The following is a 15,477-nucleotide window of genomic DNA, read 5'->3' on the forward strand; positions in this document are numbered from 1 at the left end:
TAGTGTGCCATGGAGTCGGTTCCGACTCATAGCATCCCTGCACAGGGTTTCTGAGGCTGTAAATGTTTATAGGAGCAGAAAGCCTCATGTTTCTCCTGTGGAATGGCTAGAAGTTTAGAATTGCTGACCTTGAGGTTAGCAGCCTGACTCGTAACCACTATGCTACCAGAGCTCCTTCAAAGTTTGTGGGAAAATGGAATTATAAGATACTTTTTCTATGACCTTTCTAAAGCCCCTCCTACAGTGAAGACCCAGATGCAAGGTCCTTGCTGTCCTGTGGCTGTGTGACATAGATCACAGTAAACAGATCAATCAAGACATAATTACAAATTATGATGAATGCAATAAAGGACAACGTGATGAGGCAGGCATGAGACTATCAGGGCTTTCTGAGGAGATGACAGATGAACTGAGAAATCAGTGAGGAAGACGCAATGAAGCAAATGTTGGGGCCAGAGCATTCTGGCCAAGGGATGAAAAGGAATAAAGGCCCAAATGCAGAAAACAAACATGGCAGGTTGGACGAACCAAGGCTGTACTAGAGGGCAGAGCTTGGTGTGATGACTGAGATGAAGCTGTGCAGGTAGGTACACATGTGCCAGATCATGGCAGGACATGTTACAGCCAATGGGAAGCAACTGAAGGGTTTGAATAAGCCAGGAAAGGACATGATCTCATTCACATTTTAAAGGGTCACTGAAGTGAAGACTGGATCATAGAAGGCAAGAGGGGAAGTAACAAGTCCAGTTAGGCTCCCATCTTAAGATCAGACTAGGTTAACAGCTACAGAGGTGAGAGGAATGGATAAACATGGAATATTGTTTGGAATCTGAGCCTTTGTTGATAGATTGGACAGAGGTGATGGAGCAGTGGGAGAAAGAGAAGAACCAAATAGGCTTCACAGAGAATTAACACACCAAAATAAAGTAAGTTCTCAGAACAAACATGAAACCTGTCAACTTGAAAGCACAGGTGCCACTACAATAATGATGGGGAGGTGGTATCTGATCTTCAACTACACAAGGAAGGAGAGTCAAACTCCACAAGGCCGACAGGTCAGACACGTCTCTACCCTCCAACCGTCTTTATTCTATTCTGACACCAACTAACCTTCCCACAGCATTCTAAACTCAGGAAACGGCAGTTCTCTGGACAGGAGCACCTCCTCTGTCCCATACCTCAGGCAGGCCTCTCTCATCCTCAGTCTCCTAGCTAGGTAAGTGGCCCCTTGGCATCTGACCTGCTTGGGCAAGTGTTACAAAGCTCTTTTAACTCTGCTGATAAATGCCCAAGGCACTCCTGCCTGAAGGCACTCAGCTTCCCTGGGTACTTAGGTCAGGGAGCCTGCTTCCCTGGTCCTTAGGTCAGGGAGCTTCCCTGGGTCCCTAGGTCAGGGAGCCTGCTCGTCTCTCTCTGTACCACTGCCTCTGCTGTGGCTGCTTTTCATCACAGGGATCTTGCGCTCCACTAGTGGCTCCTCGCTCTTCTGAAATGGCAAAACTGACCAACCCCTATGTTAGAGCCCCTATACAGCTTATTTATATGGTCCCACCTGGACTGCAAACCACAAGGTCGGCAGTTCAAACCTACCAGCTCCTCCTTGGAAATCCTATACTGGATTGCTGTGAGTCGGAACCAACTCGATGGCACTTAACAACAACCCAATCATTTGGTGTGAGTTACAGAGACTTGATAAGATTTGTTGTTGTTAGGTGCTGTCGAGTCAGTACTGATTCATAGCGCCCCTATTATGCACAACGGAAAGGAACTAACCTCACAATCATTGCTATGCTTGAGCCCACTGCTGCTGCCACTGTGACAATCCATCTCCGTGGAGGGGGGTGAGGTGGGGAAGGCCTTCTTTCTCCCTGACTACCCACTTTACCAAGCATGATGTCCCTCTCCATGGACTGGTCCCTCCTGATAATTTGTCTGAAGTATGAGAGACAAAGTTTGGCCATTCTGGCTTCCAAGGAGAATACTGGCTGTTTGAAAGTGAACTATATCACTATACCACATCCCTGAGGAATCAAAGGGGTGCTCAGCATTCAGTAGGGGAACCTTAGTGGAATGCAAGGTGCTGCTATGACACAGAATATTTAACTTGGAATCAGCAGAACTGCACTGAAGTTTGATTTTTTCCTGCTTTTTGATCTTGGGCAAGTCATCTCTTGTTAAACACTGTCTAGTAAGTTCCAACTCATAGCAACCCTACATCTGATTTTTGAGGCTTTGAATCTTTACAGGAGCAGAAAGCCTCATCCTTCTGCAGAGTAGCTGGTGGGTTTGAACCATGGACCTTGAAGTCCAGTGCTTATTATATGGAGCCACATTCTCCAAGTCATCTCTTACCATTATAAAATGGGAATACCAACATTAACTCATTACATTGCTGAAGTGAATAAATGAAGCAATGCCCATGGAAGTGCCTGGCCAGCAAGAGGATTACTAAACATCAATCCAAATACTTGAACTCCCCTCTCCTCCCTGTCAAACAACCTAGACAGGTCACTGTCTGATATCTCCAATGTACAACTCCCCTGGACTGATAAGCAGCAGCAGCACTTATCAAATGCAGTTTCTATTACACAAGGATGGCATAGGTTTAAATTTAATCTTATGCTAAGAATTTCATTCATTGTTATTTTCCAGATCAGCACTGTTAATATTTTATGATCAAATACAACACATACACACATTGTGCTCTCAAATAACCCTTGCTGTCATAGTTGTACGCTGTCAAATAGATTCCAACTCATAATGACCCTATACAGGGTTTCCCAGAGCAGTCAGTGAATTTGAAATGCCAACCTTGTGGTTAACAGTCTAGTGTTTATTCTATAATACCTTGTTGTTGTTGTTAAGTGTCATGAGTCCGTTCTGACTCATAGCAACCATGTACAGGGTTTCTGAGGAGTTGCTTACTTTGCAGTTAGCAGTCCAGTACTTATCCTACAGAGCCACACCAGGACTCTTAGCGACCAGTAAATCTGCTTTTGGCACCCTCTTAGCGTCCAGATATGTTTCATTACAAAATGTTTCCATTCCTCTTTAGGAACAAATGAACATTTTTGTAGTCATTGTTATGCTTGTTTAAAATAGTGCTGGGTGAGGTTAAAAAACAAAAAACCTGTGGTTTGACTTTATTCAACACAGTACAAACTTAAACTGAGTAGAACCATAAGGGGAACCACCCCAGACCAAACAAAGGGGATGGGCAGCAGATGGCAGAACAAAAGCAATAGGCAAGGCCAAGAAGGCCTTTAGTCTAGGTCTCTAGGGAAACAGCATAGCTCTAGCAGAAAATCCCAGCAGTCTGCACTTACAGGGTTGCTTGTTAAATCTAGCTCTGCTGAAAGCACCATCACTTCACACATGGCTTTGTAGTTCATTAAGAACTTTAGGCTCTGGAGTCAAAAGCAGACTTGAATTCTCATGCTAGTTTACTGCCACTTACAGAGTTTTGCCCCTTACACAAGTTTCCGGGTCCTTAAACTTCATGTTTCCTAATGTGAAAGATGGGATTAATGATACCTACACTTCAATGGGCTGTTTTAAAGATACAAGGGCATAATGCATGTAAAGCACTTAGTATAATGCATTAATACATAATGTTATTAACCCGTGGTTCACCACTGTTTTGCTTTTTTTTTAATTTTAGGTAATAGATGACTCAAAGAAAAGTTGGAAGATTACAAAATTACAAAAAAAAAAATTACAAGCCCCTAAAACTTTTCCGACTATTAACTTCAGATTCCCTAGCGAGTTGTTTCTGACAGCTCCACATTGCTTTCTGAATGACTACCATGACCTGGATAGGACTCATCCATTTCTGTCCACTCAAAGATGGCTCATCTCTAATCATATTCTCAGAAGCACTCAAGAACTAAAGATAGTTCCCAGCCTCAAAATCATCAAAGTGACTACAAAATAGAGACTGAAGGAGCTCCTTTACCTTTCAGTCTCCAAGAAGTTACCTGGGCAATATTTATATCCCGAAGACATGTTAGGATCAACTACTGAGCTACATTGGTTTCGCTAGGGATCCTCCTTTGCTCAGATTCACCAAAATAACCCATTAACCTTCAACAAGTATAATGAAAGTTTCCAAGCTGCTCAGTAGAGTCCTAATTATGTAAAATAGTGGAGTTTAAGATCTTTGAAGTTATCTTTTGTAAACCTTCCTTTAATATAACTCTAAAATATTTTCAACACTTTAAAAAGGGCCAGTGATACTTCATCACAGGATGCACAAAATTACTAATGTCATGTAAACACTTGAGTGTATGTACATAAACATAAGAATGTTTACTTGCATATTACATACACATGTTACATAATGAACTAAACATGGTATATGCAGTTGCAGATCAAATAAAATTTACAATTTCCATGAAGCACAAACGTTGCATCTGAACAAGGTCTTGTAAATTGTCTCTCCTCCCACTTTTCTTAGTCAAGAGTGGAAATAGAGTCCAAAGAATGTACATGAGCCAGGGCCGGCGGGAACACAAAGCAATCAGATCAGCTTCTCAGTTCAATGCTTTCCCACTACACTATATTCCTTCTCTGTGAAGATGGAACTGTTGTTAGTTGGCTACCACGCATAGTAGCCTTAAGTCTAACAGAAGAAACACTGCTCAGCCCTGCACCAGCTTCATGATCATTGGTACGTTTGAGGCCATTGCTACAGCTATTGTGACAATTCATTTCATTGAAGGTTTGCCTCATTTTGCATAAATGCCTAGTAATGTATCAAAGCAGGTACTAGCACTGCTTTCAAAAGAAACCGTTTTATATCTGCATTTCTCTCCGAGGTATACAGAACTCTCATGCACTGATGTCAACCGAGGTATACAGAACTCTCATGTCCACTGATGTCAACCCTTTTACAAAGAATAAACAAGCATTTGTTCACATAAGTAATTTGCTCCTGGACTTTGAGACAGATTCTTCACTTCCTAGGTGTGTGACCTTGGTAACTTTGCCCTAGTCTTTGTACTACTACTTTCAAGATCAATCAAATGTAATAATAGCCTTTAAGCCTGCAAGGTTGCTAGGAGATTTACACTTAACACAATACTTGCCGCATAACAACCAATAAGCGATGTTGTTACTGTTATTACAAATACCATTGTTATTTGTGATGTCATATTCCTGGCAAACAAGGAGCTCTGGTAACTTAGTGGTTACGAATCGGGCTGCGAACCGCAAGGTCAGCAGTTCGAAACTACCAGCTGCTCCGCAGGAGGAAGAGGAGGCTTTCTGCTCCCGTAAACATTTACAGCCTCGGAAACCCTGTTCCGGGTCGCTATCGGTCGGAACCGACTCGACAGCACTTAACAACAACAATTCCTGGCAGACATTAAGACTAAAACTCGATCTCTGCTTTTGAGGTCGTGGTTCTTTCAGCAACACAGTTTGGGGCATGGTGTGGCGTTGTGGGCTAATGAGTAAGACGGCAAAGTCGTTTGAACTGCAAGGTCGGTGCTTCAAGCTTACCAGCGGCTCCTTGGAAACCTTATACAGGGTCGCAATCAGAACAACAACAGGGTGATGGAGTACTGGTGTGGCCCTGTAGGATAAGAACTGGACAAAGTTGACGGTTCAAACCCACCAAATGCTCCTCGGAAATCCTATACAGGCTCGCTATGAGTCGGAATCGACTCCACGGCACTTAACAACAGGATGAGAGCGAGAGGGCGCCCTGGTAGCACAGTCGTTAAGCACCGGGCTTCTAGCCGAAAGAAAGGTCGGAGGTTTAAATTCTCCAGATTGTCCACATAAAAAGATGTGGCTGTCACTTCCGCGAAGAATTACAGCCTTGGAAACTCTATAGGGCAGTTCTTTTGTGCTCTATGGGCTCACCGTGAGTCGGAATCCACTGAATGGCACACACAACAACAGGGTGAGGGAGGAGAGGCGCGGATGTACCTGAAAAGTCGAGTGCAGCTGGGCGATGCCCTGAAACCAGGGTCACTCAGTGAATGGAAATCCCCAGAGAGAGTTTTTAGTTGGTCACCGGCGAGGGAGGCAGAACTATTTCCGCCGCCGTCTCAAGCCAGGCAGTGCCCCTTTTCCCAAGAGCGCCGAGGGTCAAAGCGATGCTATCTAGCACCGGCTGCATGCAGCCCTCCACGATCCTGTAGCGAACACACACCGAATTCCACCGGCGACTCTGATGTGACGTAAAACAGCGAACGTTATCCTAACAGTCTATTGGTCGCTTCCGTCCAATAGGGGGAGCCTTGTGCGACACAACAGATCAGGCTGTTCCGTCTTTCCTGTGTCTCCTCTTCCTCCTAGTTTAGGTGTCTCCACGGTGACCGCTACTGGTCACCCATTTGGCCTCTAAGCCCGGATGTACGTCATTTTCTATGCGCCGGAAGCTGAAACATCTACACTGGTTCGAGTTGAAAACTCCTTGCCTGGAGGGAGTCAGACATCTAAACTGGTGGAGGATGTGTGAGACAGCGGGACGGTAGCCTTGTTGCTGACCCCAGTGGTAATGGCGGTGTTTCACGACGAGGTGGAGATCGAGGATTTCCAATATGATGAGGAATCGGAATCATATTTCTACCCCTGTCCGTGTGGTGATAACTTCTGTATCACTAAGGTAACAAGAGTTGCGCCCAGCGAGTCGACGGAGCAGGCGCGACTTCACTCTGTTGTGTCTCTTCCGTCGTCACGTCGCTGTTTAGACTCTGGGTCGCCCATGCCCACTTTATCCTATTTCTGAGGGCTCAAAGCACTCGATGTGTGAAGCTATATCGTTTTGATCATCAGGCAATCCGGGGTAAGGGTGGTGGAGGTTCCTTCCTGGAATTCTTGTTTTGGAGGAGGGGGACGCGGTTTTCCTCTCTAGAGATTTGGGTGATTCTCTTAAAGGGACGTTTCATGGGAAATGATATTGGCCTTTCTTGCAGCAGTGCCTTTTGTCCCTCATCCACCTTGGGTTAGAAACAAGCCTCAAAGGAGTTTGCACAAATAGGGTGGGAGGAATGTGAGGTGAAGATGGGAAGATTATACTGACGCCATGGTGTTTCATTTTGTTATAGGAGGATTTGGAGAATGGGGAAGATGTGGCAACGTGTCCAAGCTGCTCTCTCATTATAAAAGTGATTTATGACAAAGTAAGGATCCTATAACAAACAGGGGAAGGGGTGTGTGTAAGGCATATTGTTAAATGCCGTTGAGTCGATTCAATTCATAGCCACCCAATATAAGATTTCCGAGGAGTGACTGATGGGCTTGAACTGCCTACCTTGTGGTTAGCTGTTCAGGGCTTATCCTACAGCGCCACACCAAGACTACTAGCAAGGCATGCTGTTTGTTGTTAAGTGCAGAGTCTGTTCCAATTCATAGCGTCCCTGTTTAAGGGTTTCCTAGGAGCAGCTGGTGAGTTTTAACTGCTGACCATATGGTTAGCAGTCCAGTACTGATCCTATAGCAACGTATCAGGAGACCTCATGTAAGGCATGACAACTACTTAAACAGCCTTTCTGTGATATGTAAGTGCTGGAGAATGTTTTATAACAGCGTTATTCAAAATGTTATGCTATTTAAACAAAATATTTTAAAAACATTAATGATCAGCTTTATAGTAAATTAGAGTCCTGATGTGGTCCTGTAGGATAAGCACTGGACTGTAAACCACAAGGTCGGATATTCAAACCTGCTAGCCACTCCTTGGAAACTCTATACAGGGTCACTATGAGTTGGAATAAACTCTATGAAATTAAACTCATTTTAGCTTTGGAAGGGGTAATGTACTAAAGAAAATGCATTTTCAATTTTGTTTAGTGAAAATTTATTACTTATTAAATAAAAGAAAAATGATTAAAATAAAGAAAAATCACTGCCTTCAAGTCAAATCCAATTTATAGAGATCCTATAGGACAGAATAGAGCATTATAGGGTTTCCAAGACTGCAAATCTTTATGGAAGCAGAATGCCACCTACACAGGGCAGCTGGTGCCTTTTTGTTGGCATAAGAGTGCTTAATCACTGTTCCACCAGGACCCTTCCAATTATTAAAAGAAGAAATATAATTATAGAGTATTAAACGGTCTTTATCATTCCTCTAAAGATTCCTGGTGGTACAGTAGAAAGCTATGAGAGAGTTCTTTGTTCTTACAGAGTTCTTACGAGTCACAATCCACTAAATGGCATTGAGTTTGGTTTGATCATTCCTCTAATGGAGCCCTGGTGGCGTAGATTACGTGTTGGGCTGCTAACCTCAAGGCCAGTAGTTCAAATCTATTACTTGAGGGCGAAAGATGAGACTTTTGCTTCTGTAAAGATTGACAGCCTTGGAAACCCTATTCAGGCTTGCTTTGAGTTGGCACCAACTTGACGGCATGCAACCACCACCCAAGGAGCCATGGGAGCGCAGTAGCTCTGTAGGTAAGCACTGGACTGCAAACCACAGGATCATTGATTTGAGGCCACCAGCCGCTCCGCAGGAGAAAGATGAGGCTTTCTTTTCCCACAAAGGTTGAGTGCCTCGGAAACCCTATATGGTTCTCTTAACAACAGAGGCGTCGTGGTGGCACAATGATTGGTAAGTGCCTGACTGCTAAGAGAAGGGTGTGCAGAGGAGACTTGTGCTCCATAAGGATGTTGAGTTCTGATCTTCAGAAACAAATTGTCAGGCCTGTCTACAAGGCACCCTTGGGTGGAACTTAACTGCAACCTTTCAAGCGCTTAACTGTTGTCATTACCCAGGGAGACTCCGATCTATACATGTTGTTATTTTTAAGTGTCATTGAGTCAGTTCTGACTCATAGCAACCCTGTGTAGGGTTTCTGAAGAGCAACTGGTGGGTTTGAACTGCTGACCTGCTGGTTAGCAGTCCAGTGCTAACACTATAACGCCACACCAGGTCTCATAGAACTCTCAGTTTTTTGGGTGTTTTTTTTTTTTTTAAGATATAGTTCATAGTTACTGAAATGATTTTACAATATCGTTTTAGTCTGAATTAATGTCTGTTGACCTTGGAAAACAAAATAACTGTTATCACTGTCACCTGCACTAATTTTGGTCTGCTAAAAACTGTGCACGGTCACTATGAGTCAGAACCAACTCCACAGTGCTTACAGCAGCAAAGTATGCTTACTTATCTATGCCAAGAAATTTGGAAGACAACTATCTGACCAACTGATTGGAAGAGATACATATTTGTGCCCGTTCCAAAGAGAGGTAACCCAACGGAATGCGGAAATCATTGGAAAATATCTTTGTTATCCCATTCAGGTAAAGCTTTACTAAAGGTAATACAGAAACGGCTGCAAGCGTACATTGACAGAGAACTTCCAGAGGTTCAAGCTGGATTCAGAAGACGTGGAACCAGGGATATCATTGCTAGTGTCCAATAAATCTTGACAGAAAGCAGAGAACACCAGAAAGATGCTTACCTGTGCTTTATTGACTATGCAAAGGCTTTCGATTGTGTGGATAATGGCAAGCTATGGGCAACATTGCAAAGTATGAGTATTCTGGAACACTTAATTGTGCTCATGAGGAATCTACATGGATTAAGATGCAGTTGATCAAACAAAGCATGGGAACACTGAATGGTTTAAAATTAAGAAAGGTGTGCGACAAGGTTGTAGTTTTTCACCATACTTATTCAACCTGTACACTGAGCAAATAATCTGAGAAGCTGGGTTATATGAAGAAAAACATGGCATCAAGATTGGAGTAAGACTCATAAACAGCCTGTGATATGCAGATGATATAACCTTGCTTGCTGAAAGTGAAGAGGACTTAAAATATTTACTGATGAAGATCAAAGAGCACAGCCTTTGGTATGGATTGCATCTCAGTGTAAAGAAAACATACATCTTCACCACTGGACCAGTAACCAACATTCTTTCCAACAGAGAAAAGATTGAAATTTTCAAGGACTTTATTCTTGGATCAGCCATCAACACTCATGGAAGCAGCAGTCAAGAGATCAAACGACGTATTGGGCAAATCTGCTGCACAAGACCCTTTTAAAGTCTTGAAGAGCAAAGAGCAAAGATGTCAGCTTGAGGACTAAGGTGCGCCTAACCCAAGCCATGGCGTTTTCAATAACCATATGCATTCTGGTACCTCTGGTAGCATAGTGGTTACGAATTGGGCTGCTGATCTCACAGTTAGCAGGTCAAAAATACCACGGTAGAAAGACAAGGCTTTCTGCGTCCGTAAAGATTTACAACCTCGGAAACCTTGTACAGGGTCACTATGAGTTGACACCAACTCCACAGCATATATATAACAACAACATATGCATGTGAAAGCTGGACAGTGAGTAAGGAAGACTATAGAAGAACTGATGCACTTGAGTTATGGTGTTGGAGGAGAATATTGAAAGTGCCATGGGCTGCCAAAAGAACCAATAGATCTGTGTTGGAAGAAGTGCAGCCAGAGTGCTCCTTGGAGGCCAGGATAACCAAACTTTGTCTCTCATACTTTGGACATATTGTCAGGAGGGACCAGTCACTGGAGAAGGATATCATATTTGGTAAAGTGGAGGGTCAGAGAAAAAGGAAGACTCCCAGTGAGATGAATTGGCAAAGTGGCAGCATCAGTGGGCTCAAGTGTGGCAACAGTTGTGAGGTTGGCCCAGGACCAGGCAGTGTTTCACTATGAGTCGGTACTGACTCAGTGGCACCTAACAACAACAACAAAGTTTGGTGCTTACAAAGCTATATACTGAAACTTTAAGGTGCTTAAGGATATATTTATTGAGTATATTGGGGAAAGTCTAGAGTCTCATGGAAGAAGTAGCCTAATCTAAACCCATAATTTAGAAACGAAACCTTTTATTCTTTCAGTTAACTTTCTCAAGTCTCTGCTGTACACCAGACAGTGTTCAATGAATTTGTTTTCAGTGAACCAAACAGACAAAAATCCCTACTCTTACAGGACTTAGAATCTAGGGAGTGTGAGGAAGAGACAGATAAACATGTAAATTATATGTTGTGTATATAGGAGCCCTGTTGTTGCGCTGTGGGTTAATGTGCTGGACTGCAAGGTTAGCAGTTCAAGCTCCTTGAAAACCCTGTACAGGGTCACTCTGAGGCCGAACTGACTTGATGGCACTGAAGAACAAATAGAGAAAATAAAATGTGCTTTAGAGCTAAGAAAAAGGTAAGGGAGAATTGGCGTGCTGGACTGGGAGGAGGCATGGATGAAGACGCAATTTTAAATAGAATGGTTATGTTAGATCTTAATAATACATCTGAGCAAATATTGAAGGAGGTGTGGAAATGAGCTATGCATATAAGGAGGAAGCGGGATTGGTCAGAGAAGTCCAGCAAAGGGAGCATTGACTGAAGAGACCTTAAGACAGGAATGTGTCTGTTTTGTTTTTTTCTCAAGGAAACCAGTGTAACCAGAGCAGAGTAAATTAGTGTGAGAATAGTCTAAGATGAAGTTAACGGAGTAATGCAGATCACAAAGATATTTGTGGGCAATGTAAGGACTCTGGGCATTGCTGCGAGTGATATTGGGAACCACTGAAAGAGTTTTGAAGAGAGCTGTACTATAATCTTACTTGGGAGTCCTGGTGTGGTGCTGTAGGATAAGTCTTGGACTGCTAACCACAAGGTCAGCAGTTCACCCCTCCAGCTGCTCTTCAGAAACCTTGTACAGGGTTGCTATGCTTCAGAACTGACTTGGTGGCACTCAACAACAACATAATCTTACTTGAGTTTTTTTAAATAAATGATTCTGGCTACTTATTTGAGAGAGAGCATATTGTGAGGGAACAGAAAAGCCTGTTCACAGACTCATACTGATCAAGGCAGCAATCAAGTTGACTTGGGCCAGGCTGCAACAATGGAGGTAGGGAGAAGTGGTTGGATTCTGGATACAGTTTGAAGCCTAAAAGTTTTATTACTGATTGGCGATAAGGGTATGAGAGGAATTGAGGGTATCACCATAGTGGCCTTAGTATTGGAAAGATGGGAGCAGGGAAGGGTGAGGTAACTGCAGGTATCAGATGGGAAGGGGGCAACCATGATTAGAAGTATGTTGACTATTGTAAGTTTGAGAGGTCTGTTATCTGAGTGGAGTTGTCAAGTAGGCAATTGAATATATATATACAGTTCAAGAGATACCTGGAGAGATGTAAATTTGGGAGTTGTCATTAAATGGATGGTATTTAGAACCATGAGACTGGATTCCCGGAGCTGTGAATGTCAACGGTGGTGATGGTGGTTGTGTGCAGTCAAGTCAGTTCTGATTCCTAGCAACCCTGTATAGGGTTTCTGAAGCTGTAAAACTTTACCCAGGCAGAAAGCCTGGCACTCTCTTGCAGAGTGACTAGTAGGTTCGAACTGCTGTCCTTATAGTTAGCAGTCCATATCATAATCCACTATCAGGGCTCCTTGTGAATGTAGCTAGAGATGAACAGAACAAAGGACTAAACCTTGCGGTAATTAAACAGTAAGAGGTCAAGAGGGAGCCAACAAAGCTGACTGAAAAAGAGGAAAATCAATAGTGTCATAGCTAGAAAGTCAGTGAGAAAGGGAGGAAGAACTCAACCTTAAAAGCTTTTGATAGTATGAGAACTGAGAATTAACCATTGGACTTAGCAACAAGGAGGTCATTTGTGATCGTGCTTGATGGAGTAGTGGGAGCAGACACCTGGTGGGAGAAAACCAGCTGGAGAGCCTGGGAGAGGAAGAAGACATTTCTTTCAGGGAGTTTTTCTGCAAAGGTGAACAGAGACAAGAGCTATCACCGGTGATGATAAAGTGGGTCAAGAGAAAGTTTAAAGTAATAGGTATTTGGCAGCACAGGTGTAGATACAGGAAGATGGATTTAACCAGGGCTGTGGTTTTACCTGGAGCCCTGGTAGTGTGATGATTAAAACCTACGTGCTCTGTAGAAGAAAGATGTGGCAATCTGCTTCCATAAATATTGTTGTTAAATAGCAATCCAGTATAGGGTTTCCAAGGAGCAACTGGTGAGTTTGAACCACCGACCTTGTAGTCCTGCGCTTATCCTACAACGTCACACCAGAAGCCCTCCATAAAAATCACAGCCTTAGAAACCCTATGGGGCAATTCTCGGTTCTCTAGGATTGCTATGAGTCATTATCGACTTAACAGTAGTGTATTTAGTTATATTGTGTGGTGAGTTTGCCAGGCAGCAGTAATTAAGTGCTGGGCTGCTAACCAGAGCAGGGGTTCAAACCCACCAGCTGTGGCACAGGAGAAAGAGCGATTTTATGATTGACCATGGAATTTGACCTAGGTCACGAGAGAGAAGAGAACATCAGGAGAGTGAGGGGCAGTGAAACGTGGTAGGACTGATGCAGTGGAGTATGAAATGAGGGAACTTTATCCAGGATGGTGGTGGTGGTAGTAGTGTGGAGTTGGTTCATCCAGGGTAGTAGGTAACAGCAAAGTTGGAGGGGTTTGAAAAGGAGAGCGGGAGAATGGTGGCCATAAGTTGCAACCATTCCTCCCTACTTGGGTCCTGTTGTACTAGGGGCCCAGAGAAAACAGAGTCGCCTCTTGAGGGAGACATAGGGAAGCCAGGAATCTGGCTGCATCTCAACCTCAGTACTATTGACATTTGGGGTTGGATAATTCGGTGTTGCACATGGCTGTTTTATATGAGGGGGCTTCAGAAAGTTCATGAGAAAAAATCCATTATCTTTGAATTCCATGTGTTCCATGAACTTTCTGAATCCCCGCTCAGACTGCTGTAGGATACTTCACAGAATCCCTGGTCTCTCCCCACTAAATGCAGTATTGATTCTCTTCACCCAGTTATGACAACCAAAATTGTCCACAGACATTGCCAGCTATTCCAGGGAGGAAAGTCACCCTTGGTGGAAAACCAGTGTGTTAAACTAAGGAACAGTGTGAACGTTTTGCTGACAATAGACCGTGACTTCTAGAAGACACCGGGCAAAGTCTCCGGTGCTGTGAAAGACAGATAGGAACAGCAAAGGGGTGATCCTTATGGGCATCAGATTGCAAGAGACAAGGGACAGCCTGGGAGGTGGAGGCTCTGTGGTAGCTAACATGAACTGGGGTGGTGGTGGTGGTCGTTTACCGTGGAGTTGGTTCCGACTCATAGCGACCCTGTACAGGGTTTCCGAGGCTGTAAATCTTTATGGGAGCAGAAAGCCTCATCTTTGTAGGTGATCAGAAATTCAACTTTAAATACAAATTAGCTAACATGGCAGATTTTCTGTGTTGTTGGTAAATGCATGCAGACCTTTTCTATTAAGTGTTAACTTTGGAGAGGACAGGTGTTTGAATGACCAAGTACTGAGGTAAAGAAGCTTTAGTTTAAATAACATTTAATACAGAGGCTTAAAAGATGTGACATTCCTTTTAAAGGTGATTTCTGAGAAGTGGGTGCTTGTAAAGATGGGAAGGTTTGTTTATAAGATAAGATACTATATACTATATAGTAAATGTGAATTCAGGACTAAAAGCTGATATACATTGTAAGGATTGTAATTCTGACATTGACTGAACCAAGGATGCAGTGACATAGCATGGAGAAGCTAATTACAGGACTATATTGAGTCTGTAACGAACTTGGAGTTCAATAGTAATGCATTTACGACATGGTTAATGTCATTTCTCATTCTGTTTTAGGATCAGTTTATGTGTGGAGAAACAGTCCCAGCCTCTTCCACCAACAAAGAGTTAGTTAAATGCTGAGGAAGGCCTGAGAAGTCCAAAGCTTGAACAGTTGGGAATAAGCCAGGATGGAAAAATCACAGGCCTCTTCGTGGGGGCGTTTTGTGGCTTGCTGTTCCATCAGACTGAGGATTCTCCCCATCAACAGCCACCTTCCTCTTCAATTAAAGAAGCCGCCTATGACATAACATGCCAGATTTTCATGTTTATGACTGAATTGCAACTTTCTTGCTTCCCTCAGTTTCATCATTTTTGTATCTTGAACCAAATCGCTTCAATATTTAATAACAGCATCATCTACCTCAAGAGTTATTATTTGTTATTAACAAAAATGGGATTGTACTTTTGGCTTGGTAGTTAAGATTAAAATTAACCCTCCCATTGAAATTTGACATCACTTAGTTCAATATCAGCTCCTAAAAGGTGGAGCATCTGTATAACTCACATTAAGATGAGCTTGAAAACAGGAGAACTTTTCTGAATAAATATGTCCATGGAGGGAACATCTAATGAATTTATAACTTAAAGCCAAACAGACATAAGCTCTAAAAGATAAATGTTACCCTGGAGAAAAATAAATATGTAAAGATGGCCACTAAACTTCCCTTTGCTACAGTGCTAGGAGTGGCAAGAATTAAAATCACATATGGAAATTTGAAAATTGCCTTTATAAATTGTGTGTGTTTTTTTTTCTTTTTGAAGAGGCATTCTTGTCTAGCAACTAGCAAGAAAAACGGCTTACCAGAGGTGAATATTCTGTAACTAATGGATAAATGCGCACATACCTACTGGAGGTTTCAGTCAAAACAAGTATATG

At 42.9% G+C, this 15,477-nt stretch overlaps 1 protein-coding gene across 2 annotated transcripts; it reads left to right on the top strand.

Annotated features, from left to right (window-relative positions):
* Positions 1-6,508: 6,508 nt before the first annotated feature.
* DPH3 (diphthamide biosynthesis 3) lies at positions 6,509-14,681 on the top strand. 2 transcript variants are annotated; one of them, XM_006840002.1, is made up of 3 exons: positions 6,509-6,616; positions 7,059-7,133; positions 14,616-14,681. In XM_006840002.1, the coding sequence occupies exons 1-3, from the start codon at positions 6,509-6,511 to the stop codon at positions 14,679-14,681; spliced, it is 249 nt and encodes an 82-aa protein (XP_006840065.1). The 2 variants fall into 2 exon arrangements, with proteins under 2 accessions (XP_006840065.1, XP_006840066.1); XM_006840003.1 differs by lacking the exon at positions 7,059-7,133.
* The last annotated feature ends 796 nt before the right edge of the window (positions 14,682-15,477 follow it).

Source organism: Chrysochloris asiatica, unplaced genomic scaffold (assembly GCF_000296735.1).
Source record: "Chrysochloris asiatica unplaced genomic scaffold, ChrAsi1.0 scaffold00028, whole genome shotgun sequence".
NCBI classification, from domain to species: domain Eukaryota; kingdom Metazoa; phylum Chordata; class Mammalia; order Afrosoricida; family Chrysochloridae; genus Chrysochloris; species Chrysochloris asiatica.